Source organism: Anolis sagrei, chromosome 1 (assembly GCF_037176765.1).
Source record: "Anolis sagrei isolate rAnoSag1 chromosome 1, rAnoSag1.mat, whole genome shotgun sequence".
Taxonomy (NCBI): Eukaryota; Metazoa; Chordata; class Lepidosauria; order Squamata; family Dactyloidae; genus Anolis; species Anolis sagrei.
Genome location: NC_090021.1, coordinates 38,078,928 through 38,093,303, shown reverse-complemented (window position 1 = coordinate 38,093,303; position 14,376 = coordinate 38,078,928). Strand labels below are relative to the sequence as shown.

The 14,376-nt window shown below is 39.0% G+C and overlaps 1 protein-coding gene across 2 annotated transcripts in view; it reads right to left on the bottom strand.

Annotated features, from left to right (window-relative positions):
* DISP1 (dispatched RND transporter family member 1) overlaps nt 1-14,376 on the bottom strand; it is a 98,306-nt gene that overhangs the window by 34,920 nt on the left and 49,010 nt on the right. Inside the window, exons 1-2 of one of the 2 annotated variants that reach the window (XM_060754208.2) lie at nt 12,919-13,276; nt 836-1,371 (exon numbers count right to left, since the gene is read on the bottom strand). In XM_060754208.2, the coding sequence (XP_060610191.2) occupies nt 836-1,341 (506 nt within the window). In that variant the 5' untranslated portion in view covers nt 1,342-1,371; nt 12,919-13,276. Of the gene's footprint in view, nt 1-835; nt 1,372-12,918; nt 13,277-14,376 lie in introns of those variants that run through there. The other variant, XM_060754209.2, reaches the window with a different exon arrangement.

Sequence of the window (14,376 nt, the reverse complement as noted above, 5' to 3'; positions counted from 1 at the left end):
GGGCAACTTCCTTTCAGACAGCCAATTCTCTCACACCAGAAGCGACTTGCAGTTTCTCAAGTCGCTCCTGACACGAAAAAAATTAAATAAAACAATGGTTTACTAGCTGTACCTGCCACGTGTTGCTGTGGCCAACCTTCCCTCCCTCTTTTTCTCCTCCTTTCTTTCTCTCCTTCCTTTCCTACCCCCTTTCCTTCCTCCCCTTCCCTTTTTCTTTCTCTCCTTTCGTCCTTCTCTACCTATTCTTGAACTGTAACTCCCAGCAGTCCTCCTGATTGATCTATCCACCTACTATCTATCTCTAGCTAATCTATATATCTTATGCATCTGCAGGATTGCTGGGAGTTGCAGTCCAGGAATAGGAAATAGGAAATATGTATGAATTGGGAGAAGCAAGGTTGCAGTTTGGAAGCAGTACATTGGGAGCATCCTCCTCCCCTAAAGGGCCTGGTCTAGGGGATGCTGGGAGCTGTCATTTTCGTGCATGCGCTGTATATCATTTAGCTTTTTGGGAGTTTTAAGTCCTTTCTGCTGTTTGTTGGGAGAGGTTTATGAGTGATGGTCACTTGTTTGTCTGTTAGGGGTGTAGTGTCCAAATTTTGTGTCCATTCGTCCAGTAGTTTTTGAGTTATGTGAATCCCACAATCAAGCACACATTACATTTTTATTTATATAGATTTGAGCTCAGGCCTCTCCATAAGGCAAGCAGCACACCAAGAAGATGTTTGTTCATTCGGGCTTACTACAAAATCTCCACTTACATAGCTAGGCAAAATTTAAAAGTGAATGCAACTTGTACTGTGCCCAGAATCCACATAAAATGCAACTTTCTTACCGTATACTGGTTATATGCTGTTGAACAGGCTGGTGTTGAAAATGTTCAGGCCATTGATGATGTAGGCAGAATGAAGGTGAAGACTGGAGGCAGCAAGCGGTCTGGTACAAGGGTGCATGGTTTTGGCAAGCAGATGCTGAGTATTCAGTATGAGGGTTTGGGCAACAGGAAGTCAATGGAGATGGTGCCGCATTGCCAGCCAGGGAAAGGCATTCTTGTTGATTACTATGGTGATTCAGTGGGTGATGATATGGGCAAAGGTGACACTGTGACAACACCTGGGGAGTCCTTTGGTCATCTACAGGCAGGAAGGATGCTTTTAGCATGCCATTAAGTTGAAGGCATCCATTTGCACTCACTTTTCCTCTTGGGGTTTCCTTAGTGTGGAGGTTGGGGATCGTGGCAGTGCCATCACTGGTTGAGAGGAGATCATGACTTGTCACATTAGATGGGATGCCGCCATTGCTCATAATGGCAAAGTCGTTGTTGCCATTGCTGGTAGCCATGCTCCAAACTTCAGCCAGCCTGCAATGTGTCTAGGAGGAGAATGGAGAAGAAAAGGGAAATTTAAAAACTCAGCAAGCATCAGGCACAATTTTGTCATCATTAGTTTCAAGATTTGATGCAAATAACTGGATAAAAAGAAACATGGTTGAGAGGTGCCCAACATTCAACTGATACAGCATTACAGTCTGAATGCTCGTTGTCACTCTGTGGACAACACTGTACCTCAGACTAACAGTGAACCCAAAGACACATAGACAGTCCTTCCAAAATGTTTCCAAAATTCAATTTGACCAAAAATCATTGAAATGACATCCCTTAAGCCTCTGCAGATTCCTCTGGGGTTCTGAAGGCAGGCCACGATGCTTCAATCAAAATTCACACAAATGATCAGAATGAGATTTGCTCAAGAAGAAACTGATATCTTTGTTGATTTTCTAACAAATGATGTGTCTTCACAACAGCCTCTTATCCCACTTTGTTTTCATTAACATTGATGATGAAAAGAAGAAGGTAAGTGGATAATAATGAATTGAAGCCACATAATAGTACAGTCAAAACAATGCAAGGAACTGATGAAATAAATAAGAGGCATAACCAAAACTTGTCAAGATATTTTTTGAATTTTAATTTCTATAATCCCACAACTTTCAGTTGTAATTCAAAAAAGTGGCTTTTCCAATCTCTGAAAGAATATCTTCCAGATCTAGAATACAATACTACCATCATTATGTTAACCTCTTTCTAATAATAATATTAAAGCCTGGCATTTGTTAATATCTTGTCAAGGTTCTGTTCGCTAATCTTTGAGCCTTACGGGGGCTTTTTAAGCATTATTTTTCTCATCCTTCTCTGCTAAAGAACTGCTAGGCTGCTTGAAACGTTCCACCAGCCAAGCTATTTAATTGGCTCATTGCTAATATTGAGCAGAAGGTGCTTTGCGCAATGGAATGCTGCCCATAGCAACCCCATGCGCCGCTTCTCGGAGTCATTTCAGCTTGGAATCCTCAATGCCTACAGCTAAAAAAGGGGGGATGCACTAGATAATGAAACTTAACACTATTTCTTTTATGTTTTTACCCAGATGCTTTGGCAAAGTTAAAACCAAACAGCAACAAGTCATAACTTGACAGCATTTTCAAGGCGGGAATATTTTGCTTAGACTCCATCTCTGCAGAATCTCAGTTCATATTCTTCTCAAGCTCTTATCCCCCTTCATCAGAATCTTATTAAAATCTTATTGAACAAGAATCACTAAGAGAACACTGAAGCAGCTCAAGAAATGTGTGAGAAAACATTTCTATTTTGAGATAACTGGAACTGTAGTAGCATGGCTTTCTTGCAGATTGTTGCTGGATTGCAACTCCAATGACGCACAGTCCATCTCATCAGCATCACATGGCCACACGTTCCCACCCCAGCCTAAAACAAAAACACCACCAAGGCAAGAAAATGACCTGGAGAAAGCACCAAGTAAATGGAAAAAGGGAAACAGAAGTATGCTGTTATATATACTTTTGTTCACACAAAAGCTTAAAATATAAGCTATCGTCGTGATTGCATCACCCCCTACAAATCAGCACATACACTAAGATCATCCGGAGAAGCTCGTCTCTTGCTTCCGCCGCCGTCTCAAGTGCGACGGATGGGGATGAGTGAGAGGGCCTTCTCGGTGGTGGCCCCTCAGCTTTGGAACGCTCTCCCTAAGGAAATCAGACAAGCACCCACCTTGTCCACCTTTCGTAAGGATTTAAAAACCTGGATGATCTGTTGTGCCTTTGATTAGCGGTTCCCTATAGAACTGGCTCGACTTTACCTAAGTTCCTGCACATTTTCTACCCACCCCCACTAATATTGACAGTTTATGGCCAGAGGTATCCCCTCTAGTTTGACACTGTTGCACTTTCCCTTGGCTCTACTTAGGAACTCATTGCACTTACTAGACCCCAGCTCTGATTCTATTGTCAGCCAAGATATTGTTTTTATGATGTTGCTGTTGTGTTTGTGTACGTTTTTATTGATGGATTTTATGCTGCTGTTTTTATCTGTGATAATCGGGATTGTACCCTTGTAAGCCGCCCTGAGTCCCCTTGGGGAGATTGTGGTGGGGTATAAAATATTATTATTATTATTATTATTATTATTATTATTATTATTATTTCCCTTCCTCAACATGGAAAGAGATAGCAGCAAATTGGCAATAACACAGCAGTAAGCCATGCATACACACACACCTAGATGCATAAAACTGATCATTTGCTCAAGACAACCAACCCAACTGCAACTGACGCAAAATATATTTCTGCCAAGAATGGATTCAAGGGGTAAATATTTGAAGAATCAATAAATGGTTGTCTGTTTTTATTTACAGTACAGCCCCTGCATCCATGTTTCCAGACTTTGAATATTCGTTATTATGCAGATAATAACGAACCTTATTGCAATAAAGGACTTCTGGTCCAAGAATGTTATAGCATTGTGCTGGAGGATCTTAATATCTAGAGCAGGGGTCCTCAAACTAAGGTCCTGGGGCCAGAAATGGCCCTCCAAGGTCATTTACCTGGCCCTTGCTCAGGGTCAACCTAAGTCTGAAATGACTTGAAAGCACACAACAACAACAACAATCCTATCTCATCAGCCAAAAGCAGGCCCACACTTCCCACTGAAATACTAATAAGTTTATATTTGTTAGAATTGTTCTTCATTTCAATTATTGTATTGTTTTAAAGTGTTTTTTGCACTACAAATAAGATATGTGCAGTGTGCATAGGAATTCATTCATTTTTTTAAAAAAAAAATTATAACCCAGCCCTCCAACAGTTTGAGGGACTGTGACCTGGCCCTCTGTTTAAAAAGTTTGAGGACTCCTGACCTAGAGAGTACATATTATGTCAGATGTGGATAAACGAAACCATGGATACTTCCATTTCACTTCCAGATTGTAACACAACAAAATGTTGAAAGGGAGGGATGGACACATCTGCAGGACACTATGCTCTATAATTTAAGGTGACGTACAAGAAGGTTGACTTCTTACAGAAGTTAGCATCATGATTCTGCAAATATCTATCCACCTAGACTGGGTGGATAGATAAAAAGCTGCAGATGTAGTTTTAACAGTAAGATCAAAGAAGAAACTCTGATAGTATCATTTAGAAAACACGTTTACCAAGCCTCGTTAGGCTTGCTTGATGTTATTAAGTGTGCAGCATCAATGGATGATGGTGGTGGTGGCAGTGGTAGTAGTTAATGTGCCTTCAGTTTGATTCTTACTTCTGGCAACTCTGTCATTAAGGTTTTCTTGGCAAGACTTATTCAAAGGAAGCTTCCCATTGCCTTCTTAGGCTTAGAGAATGTGAATTCTTGGTCACTCAGCAAGTTTCCAAAGCTGAGTAGGAATTTGAATGTCGGTTCTCCAGAATCCAAGCCCAGCATCTGAACCACTACAAACCCTGGTTTACCAGACAACAATAAAAACAATAGGCAAATATGACTAGCAATAGGCAAATATCTGTTTTCTGTGCAAATTCCAGAAAGAATCTTATAAATTGCAGAACCAATTAATCTGATTTGGCCCATAGTTGAAAGTCATGCTAGGATCCCAACTGGGCCCCTTGCACATCTGTGTTTGTGTGTGTATGTGTGTGCTGAAGCTGCTGATTCCAAGATTAGATGGGAACTAGTGCCTTTAAGGTTATTTGGGCCACAAGAAATGAACCATCAATGAAGCTTAAAGGACAAGTGGCGATTTATACCTCCTAAAATCAAAGATGGGGCACCAAGGGGGAGCTGGGATGGAGGGGAGTTGTCACAAGAGAAATACATGGCTACCAACAAGTTCATATTTGTTGCCTTTCTGGAACAGAAATCTATTTGGGCTTGCATGTAAGCCTCATTTTTATTTCTATAGTATCTATTTTATTCTCCTTTTTGGTTTTATCCTGCTGTGTTTAGTTTCCATTAATTTTATATAATGCAATTATGACATATGTATAGATGAATATTCTCCCCTTGTATTTATCTCTTAAGGCTCTAGTTACTTCATGAAAAAAATCTGCTTTTCTATGTTTGAATTTTTATATGTGTTGTTGTTATTTGACATGCTGTGAGATGCTTTGAGCACAATCTCATAATTAATTGACAAGGAATTAGGGAATATTAATAGAATACAATCCATCGCCAATCTAGAAGGATATTAATACACACCAAGTTTGCTTTCCTTCACTAGATACTGTCCAAGTGCTTTATCTTCACTTTTAGGATGAGTGTGTAGATTTTTTTAGAGTATATATAGACAGAAGATAGACTGTATATTTCCCAGAATCACAAGACGACTTTGACTTAGATAAAAACTAAGAACATGGTCTTTTACTTTAATGTTTAACTGGGGTGGATGACTAAACCGTATCCAGATTACAGTATTCCCAGAATGTGGGAGGGCGGGTAGAGAATTTTTAGATATGGACAGTTTTCATATCAATCCTGCGTTCTTTGCAACTACACTGAACAGCACCAGCTTTCAAGGCAAATTGCAATCTTTCAACTTTCAAACAAGTGTGCAGGACTTATTATTCATTCAAAAGGGTGCTCATTTTAGCTACAGCCTTCAGTATGCAAGACCTGAGCAGGGCTGTTGATGATAGGATGACTTGGAGGTCTTTAATTCATACAGTTTTGTTGTTAACAGCGGTTAACAACAAAACCTCTCTCATTCCTCCAAGAGCGGACTAGACCCTTTATTACTCTCATTTTTTAAAAAAATATATTGGAAAGGAGTCAGAGAATGCAAACGTAAAACCACACCGGCTCAAGAAAGACCATCAGGACTCACTTCATTTAAAGTTGTTGCTGTTGCTGTTGTTGTTATTATTATTTACAAAATGTATATCCCATCTTTCCCTACTTAAGGGCCCATGGTGGCTTACAGTGGATAAAAACATGCATAATAAAAGTTTTAAAATTTAAAAACAAATATTAGTAGTTGCTGTCAAGTGTCCTAAAAATACATTAAACTATAATAAAACTTTAAAACTTTAAACCCACCCCTAAATAAATCATACAGTCCAGGTTCTCCCAACACTGTGAGTCCTGAGTTCAATCAAAGGCTTCCTTAAAATGATAGATTTTAAGGCTCCTTCTAAACTCCAACAGAGAAGGCACTGCTCTAATTTCCCTTGGGAGGGCATTTCAAAGGAGGGGTGCCACTCCCGAAAAGGACACCCCTCTGGAAATCTTTAACCTAAGTGAATCACAGAACTTAGTTGACACTAGCCTTTCCCCATTAGATCTGAGAGTTCTCGCTGGCGTGTATTGTGGGACCTGCTGTTGCAAGTAGTCTGGGCTGATGCCATGAGTTCAAAGCAACAAGTACAAAATTAGGTAGAAATGAGATCCTGGAAATCCCATTATACAAAATCAAGCTCTTTGAGATCTACTGTTGTGGCCTGGTCAGATTGGGAGTGTTGAGAAGATGAGGCTAGGGATGTTAGGAGAGATTCAGAGGGCCCAAAGACAAATGTTTTGGAATCTCCTGACGGTTCCCAGAAGAATAATGAAGGTTGTTCCCAAGGGTACCTGCCAGAAGTGCAGTCCGGGCAAATTGGGGAAGACAAATGTTTGTCAAGGTCAGAGAGAGCTAAGACAACAGGGCCAGAAATTAAGGGCTCGCTTCTCCAAGCAGCTCAGAGCTAAGGGGAGCAGGTGCAAAAGAAATGATATTATGGGAGGGATTTTTGTCTTTTAAAAGTGGTTCATGTTGATAGAATCATTGTGAGAACAATGCTGTGTTCAGGAACAGACCTCTTGGTGTCAAAGGCCATGAAATTCATGTAACCAAGTGTCCAGCTGTTCCTGTGTTCTGATCTTGCGAGGCATAGTTTTGCCTGCCTTGTATTTATGTCCCTTGTTCTTGCATATATCACTGGAGTTATTCTAGCAACTTTCACTGAAGGAATGTTTGGAACTTTTGGCTTTTATGGATACAACCTGGAAAACTTTGATTCCTTTTTAAATATTTGTTTGCTTTTCATATATTCAGCTTTTATTACACTCCATTTTTAATTAACTCTACATTGGGATGATCTGGACAGTATATGGTTTGTCATGAAAAGAGGCTCCAGACCCCTAGTGCAACATCTACCTTAAGATTTGGGCAACCAGTTATCAAAGAACATGCATCTATTTAATCTTTATCTTGTATTTTAAAGCAAAATAAACCTCAACTTTAAAAAAGGACGAGCAATACAATTCTTTTATATTAAGCATAGATTCAGTTTATGGGACAATCATATCGGAGATGACTGATATGAAGAGAGGCAGAGAGCTCTTCTAGCCAAACAACACAATTTAGAAGAGAATACTGTTTATAGCCTTATCTTCCTGCCAAATTGGAAAAAAAATCATACTGGTCGCTAAAGTAATATAAGATGTGAAAATGTCATCCCATGCTGACAGGTCTCACTAAACCATTTTTCTTAACAATTGCAAGAAGTGTAAAAATGGAGCAATATGCAGCCATCTGTACAATTTAATTAAATTTCTCTATGGGTCTCTACAGGATACTTTATATAGCATGACTGCAACTTTCCTGTCACGACACGTTCCAATCTAGTTTGCAATGCCATAATTATAGCTCTCTTTTCTTCTAAAAAGAAATAATGTGTACATTACATTATGCACATAAGGGAGGCAAGCCTTTTTACACAACTAGATCAGGCAAGCTACAGAAATCAGTTTTGCTCCATAAGAAATTTTGGGTTTTTTTTTTTTTAAAAAAAACTGTAGCAACAGGTGGTGCCTGATCAGTGAGGTCAATCTACCTCTGAAGTCAGTACTCCTCAGGCTGTTATGGTGTTTCAAAAATGCTTCATGTCATTGATCTTAGCTTCTGGCTCTCAGCTAGACATTTCTGGAATTCCCTAGCATCTCTGCTATTCACAATAGGAGGGAGTCTCTTACCATTTCCTGGCACTTGCTTTTTATTTTGTTTATGGGCCGCTAGCTATACCTTGAAGCATTTGTCTCATTTAATTGGGCTCCTTCTTGCTCATCAAATAAATGCCATACCAAAAGTACACTGTTCCCTAAACAAAACAGTTCAGGTCTACAAAGAAAACATGTGTATGCTTAATTCAGCAAGTAAAAAGCGTGCTGCAACATTACTAGTATGCCAAATGATTTAAAAAATGAACTATTTAAACTCTTCTACTAAGACACCATTTTGAAGCATGTGTAGAACAGAAGTTTCAAACATGTTTTGTGGAATCTGCACTGCAGCCTACATTTGCTTTTCTAGGGCCTTTCTTTGTGTGTGTCAGAAGTGAGTTGAGAAACTACAAGTCGCTTCTTATGTGAGAGAGTTGGCTGTCAGCAAGGAGGTTGCCCAGGGGATGCCCAAATGTTTTGATGTTTTACCATCCTTGTGGGAGGCTTCTCTCATGTCCCCGCATGGGGAGCTGCAGCTGACAGAGGGAGCTCATCCGTGTTCTCCCCAGATTTGAACCTACGACCTGTCAGCCTTCAGTCCTGCTGGTACAAGGGTTTAACCCACTATGCCACCGGGGGCTCCTTCCAGGGTCATGATTAGCTGTAAAGTGGTGCACCCATTGTATCTGGCAACTATTGGTCTGAAAAATGGTAACTCCACAGAGGAAAAGCCATGTCATTCTCTTGCAGAAAAAAATTAAAACAACTGTGTCACTCTCGTAGCTATTATGGAGTAAGTTTTGAAAATCAGAACCCACTCTTGCTTAAACACAGAATATCATTACGATATGACAGATCTATTTACGGTAGGATGAAGGAAGAAAAAGAGAAAACTGTAGTAAAGAAAGAGAAAAACGAAATGCAAGAAACATAGTCCATGCTTTTCTAATTGGTCTTGATGACTGTGCTGCATCCAACCGACAGAAAAGGTAATTCAAGGTCCTCCTGATGTCACCCACCTATTTCTCCTTGACATCCAAGTCAAGACACAGCTTTTCAAGTACCAGTCCTGTTTCTGGAGCTGGTAACGTGCTGATAAGGACCAACAAACTGAGGTTGAATCCCAAGGAATTAGATGTCTATAGGAGGGTCGAAATTAGTTTAAATTCATGGTTGCATGCCTCTTGAAAAAAGAAGCATGTTACTAAGAGGTATTTCTTGATCCAGCTGTCATTTGCAATTGAGTAGCTGAGAATCTTTTTATCAGCTTTGGGTGGTCTACTGCTTCAACTGTCTCTGGAGGGAAATATACTGTACCAACCACAATAGTACACCCTTTGCTAAGTTCAATTGGATTACTGAAACATACATTAAATAAAGCTTCTCTCAAAGATGATCCAGAATGCTTCATCTAGTGCTGAATGCAACAACCAAAACTGAAACTGGTGATTCTGAAAAGAGCTACACTGAGACCCCTTCCACACAGCTGAATAAAATCCCACATTATCTGCTTTGAACTGGAATATTGGCAATGTACACACAGATAACCCAGTTCAAAGCAGATATTGTGGGATTTTCTGCCTTGCCATTCTGGGTTATATGGCTATGTGGAAGGGCCCTTGGTGTCTTCTTGCTTCTCACCAGTTTAAGACAGTGGTTCTCAACCTGTGTTTTGGTCTACAACTCCCAAAAATCCCAGCCAGTTTACCAGTTGTTAGGATTTCTGAGAGTTGATGGCCAAAACATCTGGGGACTCGCAGGCTGAGAACCATTGGTTTAAGGCAATGATGCTTACCTTTGAAGCCCAAAACAGTTTGGTAGCCATAAAACCACAGGAGCACCTCTCCCAAAGCCTGTGACTTCGGATTTCTGTCAAACTGTCCTCCAACTTCTTCAAGTTATCACACAGTTTTAGTGTTTTATTGGACTATTTTAAGCCTAATAGTATATTGTCCTGGTATTCACTATGATTGATAGATTTAAAATGCTAAAATAAAATAAAATAATACATAATTTGATTAAAGAGCCAAAATAAAATAAAACAAAACATAATTTGATTAAGACATATTGTACTGATTTCAATGGACTGTATGGTATGACTCATTTAGTATAGATCCAGCTCCTAGTCTATATTTCTTGCATTTTATTCCATGCATATTAAGAAGTCAAGATTGGTAAACTCTTGGTCCTTACAGTGTCACAAAACTCAAAATTGTTATGCTCACTGGAGAACCCTAAGAATTGTATTCAAAAAGGTAACAAGTTCTGTTAGCCTCCTAGATGACAGTACTTAATTTTAAATCCTTGTTTCAACATGAATCAATCATATCCCCTTCGCACAGGATTTATGTGACTCTAAGATACCCAAAACTTGATTTTGTGCAGATGCTATCACACAATTATTGACTCAGCAATTCCCTGGGAACATGTCTTTATATATTTGCTAGATAAATTGATTTCTTACTTTTCTGACCACTGTCCAAGCCATAAAACAAAACATTTTCCATCCATCTTATCCCATTGCTTTCATTGCTTAGTTACGTTATTGCTAGTTCACAACCCAAAAGGCTTTCATGTGTCTCTCCTGACTTTGAGAAATTATTTCATTTCCTGTGCTGAAGGTTGGGTCAGGAATTGCAGTTTCTATGACACTGAGTTTCCAGAGAGTATCATGCCAAAGTTGTAAAAAATTGCACTGCAGATAGGGACCAAATGGATGAAGTCTGAGAATGCAGATTAATTCAGTCTTGGCAACAATGCTGTGAAAGGGTGACTAATGAGAGTATCATTAAGGATGGAGAATAAACATGTGGAAATTAAAATCATAACTTATTAGCAAGTTAATTTACCTAGAACAGGTATGCACAACATGTGGCCAGCTCTCATCAGCATAGACAAAGTTGGCGGACCATGGGAGTTGCAGTCCAACAACGTTTGGAGGGTCACACATTCCTAACTTCTAGCCTACAAGAATCTGACGCTAATGGCAACCTGGATCCAATTGTAGTTTTTTTATGTATGTCTTATGTTTAATGTTTTTAATTGATTTTAAGTTCATAGTTACGTGTAGTAATTAGTTATGATGACTTCTTTGTGTACTGTATGCTGGCATTGAATTTTTGCCATTAGCATGTTGTAAACTGCCCTGAGTCTCCCCAAGGATGAGAAAGGCGGTATATAAATATAGTAAATAAATAAACAGCTTTATAGTTGCACTAGGCACTTGTGTTATGCAAGATGGGCTAGCTGTTTCCCCCAATACCCACCTATCCCTATCCTGCTAAAGGTTAGAGCCACCCCTCTCCCCAAATACTAGTAGATATGGCAAAAAGGTCTAAAATACTGGGTGGGTTTCAGAAAATCAGACAAACCTTCCCATCACAAGAAACATTTTCCATTCACAGAAAGCAAACTTGATCTTAACAGATTGTCTCCTTCCTTGGATCATTTCACACTAGGTAATGAAGATTTAAGTACGTAATTGCAATTTCTCTTTCAGTCAACAAGTTTTAACATTCAAAATAAGGTAATTAAAGAACAGAAGAAATTGCCTATGCTGTGAAACAGCAAACTCTAGAATTATATCAGTTGCCTTTTTTCCTTACCAAATGCAAAGGAAACCACAGCCAGACATTATTTTAAAAAGTTAGGTAAATTTTCAAATTCTATATTTTAGTCTATTAATGTCTATATTCACATCTATTAACACAAATATCCTGCATTAAGAAAGAGAGATACAAATTACAAAGAACTGTGAGAATGCTGGTTCCAGAAGTTTAAATTTTGTATCCCAGACTTTTAAGTAGCACTGCTACAGAGAAGTTTATTTACACAGCTTGATGACTTTTCATAAATACGTAAAGGGCATTGTTATAAATCTTGCACATAAAATAATCTCTCGGCACACACTCTGCTGTGCTGTTTCTCCCAGCTGAAAAGGAAAGTGCTTGCACCGAAAATTTCACAGGGACTTGCAATAAATTATGCGAACAGGGAAGGTCAATATTTAAACTAACATAGAAGTAGAAAACTGCGTTAAGATAACACATTACTGTAAAAGAACCATGCTACCACATACACTTGAAAAGTGAAATAATAGTTTTAAAGTATTTTAGTCAGTGTGCTTTATCTGCTCCATTAACAAAAATTGCATAGCTGAAATAAACTTAAAGTGGCTTCTGGTATACAGTAAAACTGAGTTGCAATTCAAACGTGTAACTGGTTAAATATTTGCATATGGAAACATGTGCCTACTTTTCAAGTTAGTAGTGTATTTAGAATATATAAAGGCTATTCCCTATTTTCATAGAAAACTTAATATACAAATCAGGATTGCTCATTTAGCATGTGCTGCCAATTTTGCAAGCACATCATGCTCACTTTAAGCCGATCTACCACACATTTTCCTATCTAACAGTAAAAGCAAAACAACAGCAGCAAAACCAATAATATGGTTAAGAGACATTACTGGCAATAGATAAGACAACCCTGACTGAAGTTTTATTACACTTTCTTCTCAGCTTCTAAAGCTTCCCCTTCACTTGCAGTGTTTTTTGAAGCAAAAGAATCTAAACAAAACAACAAGCCGAACGTACTGTATTCCAAAGAAAGAAAGAAAGAAAGAAAGAAGCAACAGAAGAGTGAACAATACTTACCTTAAAACTTGAAATGCCCCACTTTCAGCTTCACGTTGTGCACAAACTGGAGATGAATGCTTTAGCACATTTCTTTTTGAGGGGAAGGAGGAATATCTCTTTGCTTTGGGAGAGGGAAAGAGCACCAATCTAAAAGGTTACCCAAACTGAGTTGAAGGAAGACTCAGCTACATACATAATCTTTATTTGGAAGACTTCAAAGCAAAATGCTGTTGGGTAACTGCTCAAAAACGGCAAAGACGACAACAAAAAGCCTGGCTGAGTCTGCTTAGCAGGACTGCAGCCGGGAGGCTGAATGACACGCAGATGCAGATCTCCTCGAATCAGGCTCGTTGGGGGTTGGCATTCCAGCGCTGTTCCCTCTGCCATAGGACAGCCCTGTTTCTCCCTCCCTATTTAACTGCAAGAGGGCAAGGGCTCAATGGTAACAGCTGTTATGAGGAACATTTGATCTCCATGCAAGGAAGGAAAGGCAGGATGCAACAGTAAATTGTCCTCCTGACTTTTTTTTGGACAAGGAAAACTCCAAGCATTGTTCTGCAGTTCATTATAACTTTTTAAAAACTAAACAATTTGGTATATTAAAACTGTTTTAGATCTTTGTATTTGGGGTTTCCAAAAAAATTGAGCTCATTCCAGCATCTAACACAGTGGTTCCCAACCCTTTTTAAAAATCACTTTAACCAAGGACCACTTCAACCAGGGACCACTTTCCAACATTAGTAATAAAAGGGTTACAAATCAGATTTTGGTCAACTTTTTATTCGGTTTGGTTATTTGGGATGCTGATTCAGAAAATTCCATTGGATAGACCACATCAGCTCTGGTTTCTGATACAGAACATATGCCATCCAGTAGTCACCATCTGCTTGCCCACAGAAAACCATATTTAATAATCTAGAGCTGATGTGGTAGTAGTAATCTTTCATGGGTAGTCAGCCTCTCCCCTCCCAACATTCCCATTGCCTCGGCACTATAAGAGGGTTTCGCAAGACGAGTCACTCTCGTTGCCACATGGTTTCGAGGCAATGGTGTAGTAATGGTGAGGTTGTGGACCATATTTTCATTCTTGTGGACCACAGGTTGGGAACCACTGATATAACAGTTTGAATGAAATACTTCATACAACCCATAAGATGTGTGGATTTTTCAGTTTACATCTGCAAGGGCACAGAACCCTTGCCAATGTAGGAAAAAACTAGGTTTTTTTTAACCTGTGAGAACACCTCCCTAGAAAATGTCTTTTACCACAGTAGTTCTATACTCAATCCCTGCTGGCAATTGACAATGACAACAACAAATTTATATCCTACTTTTTCTCTACCAAAGAAGACTCAAAGCAGCTAACACTAAAAATCACAACAATGTGTAAATTAAAACCTAAAATAAATAAACATTAAAATAGAATTAAATACAGAAGATTTTTTTTTCCATGTCAGGAGCGACTTGAGAAACTGA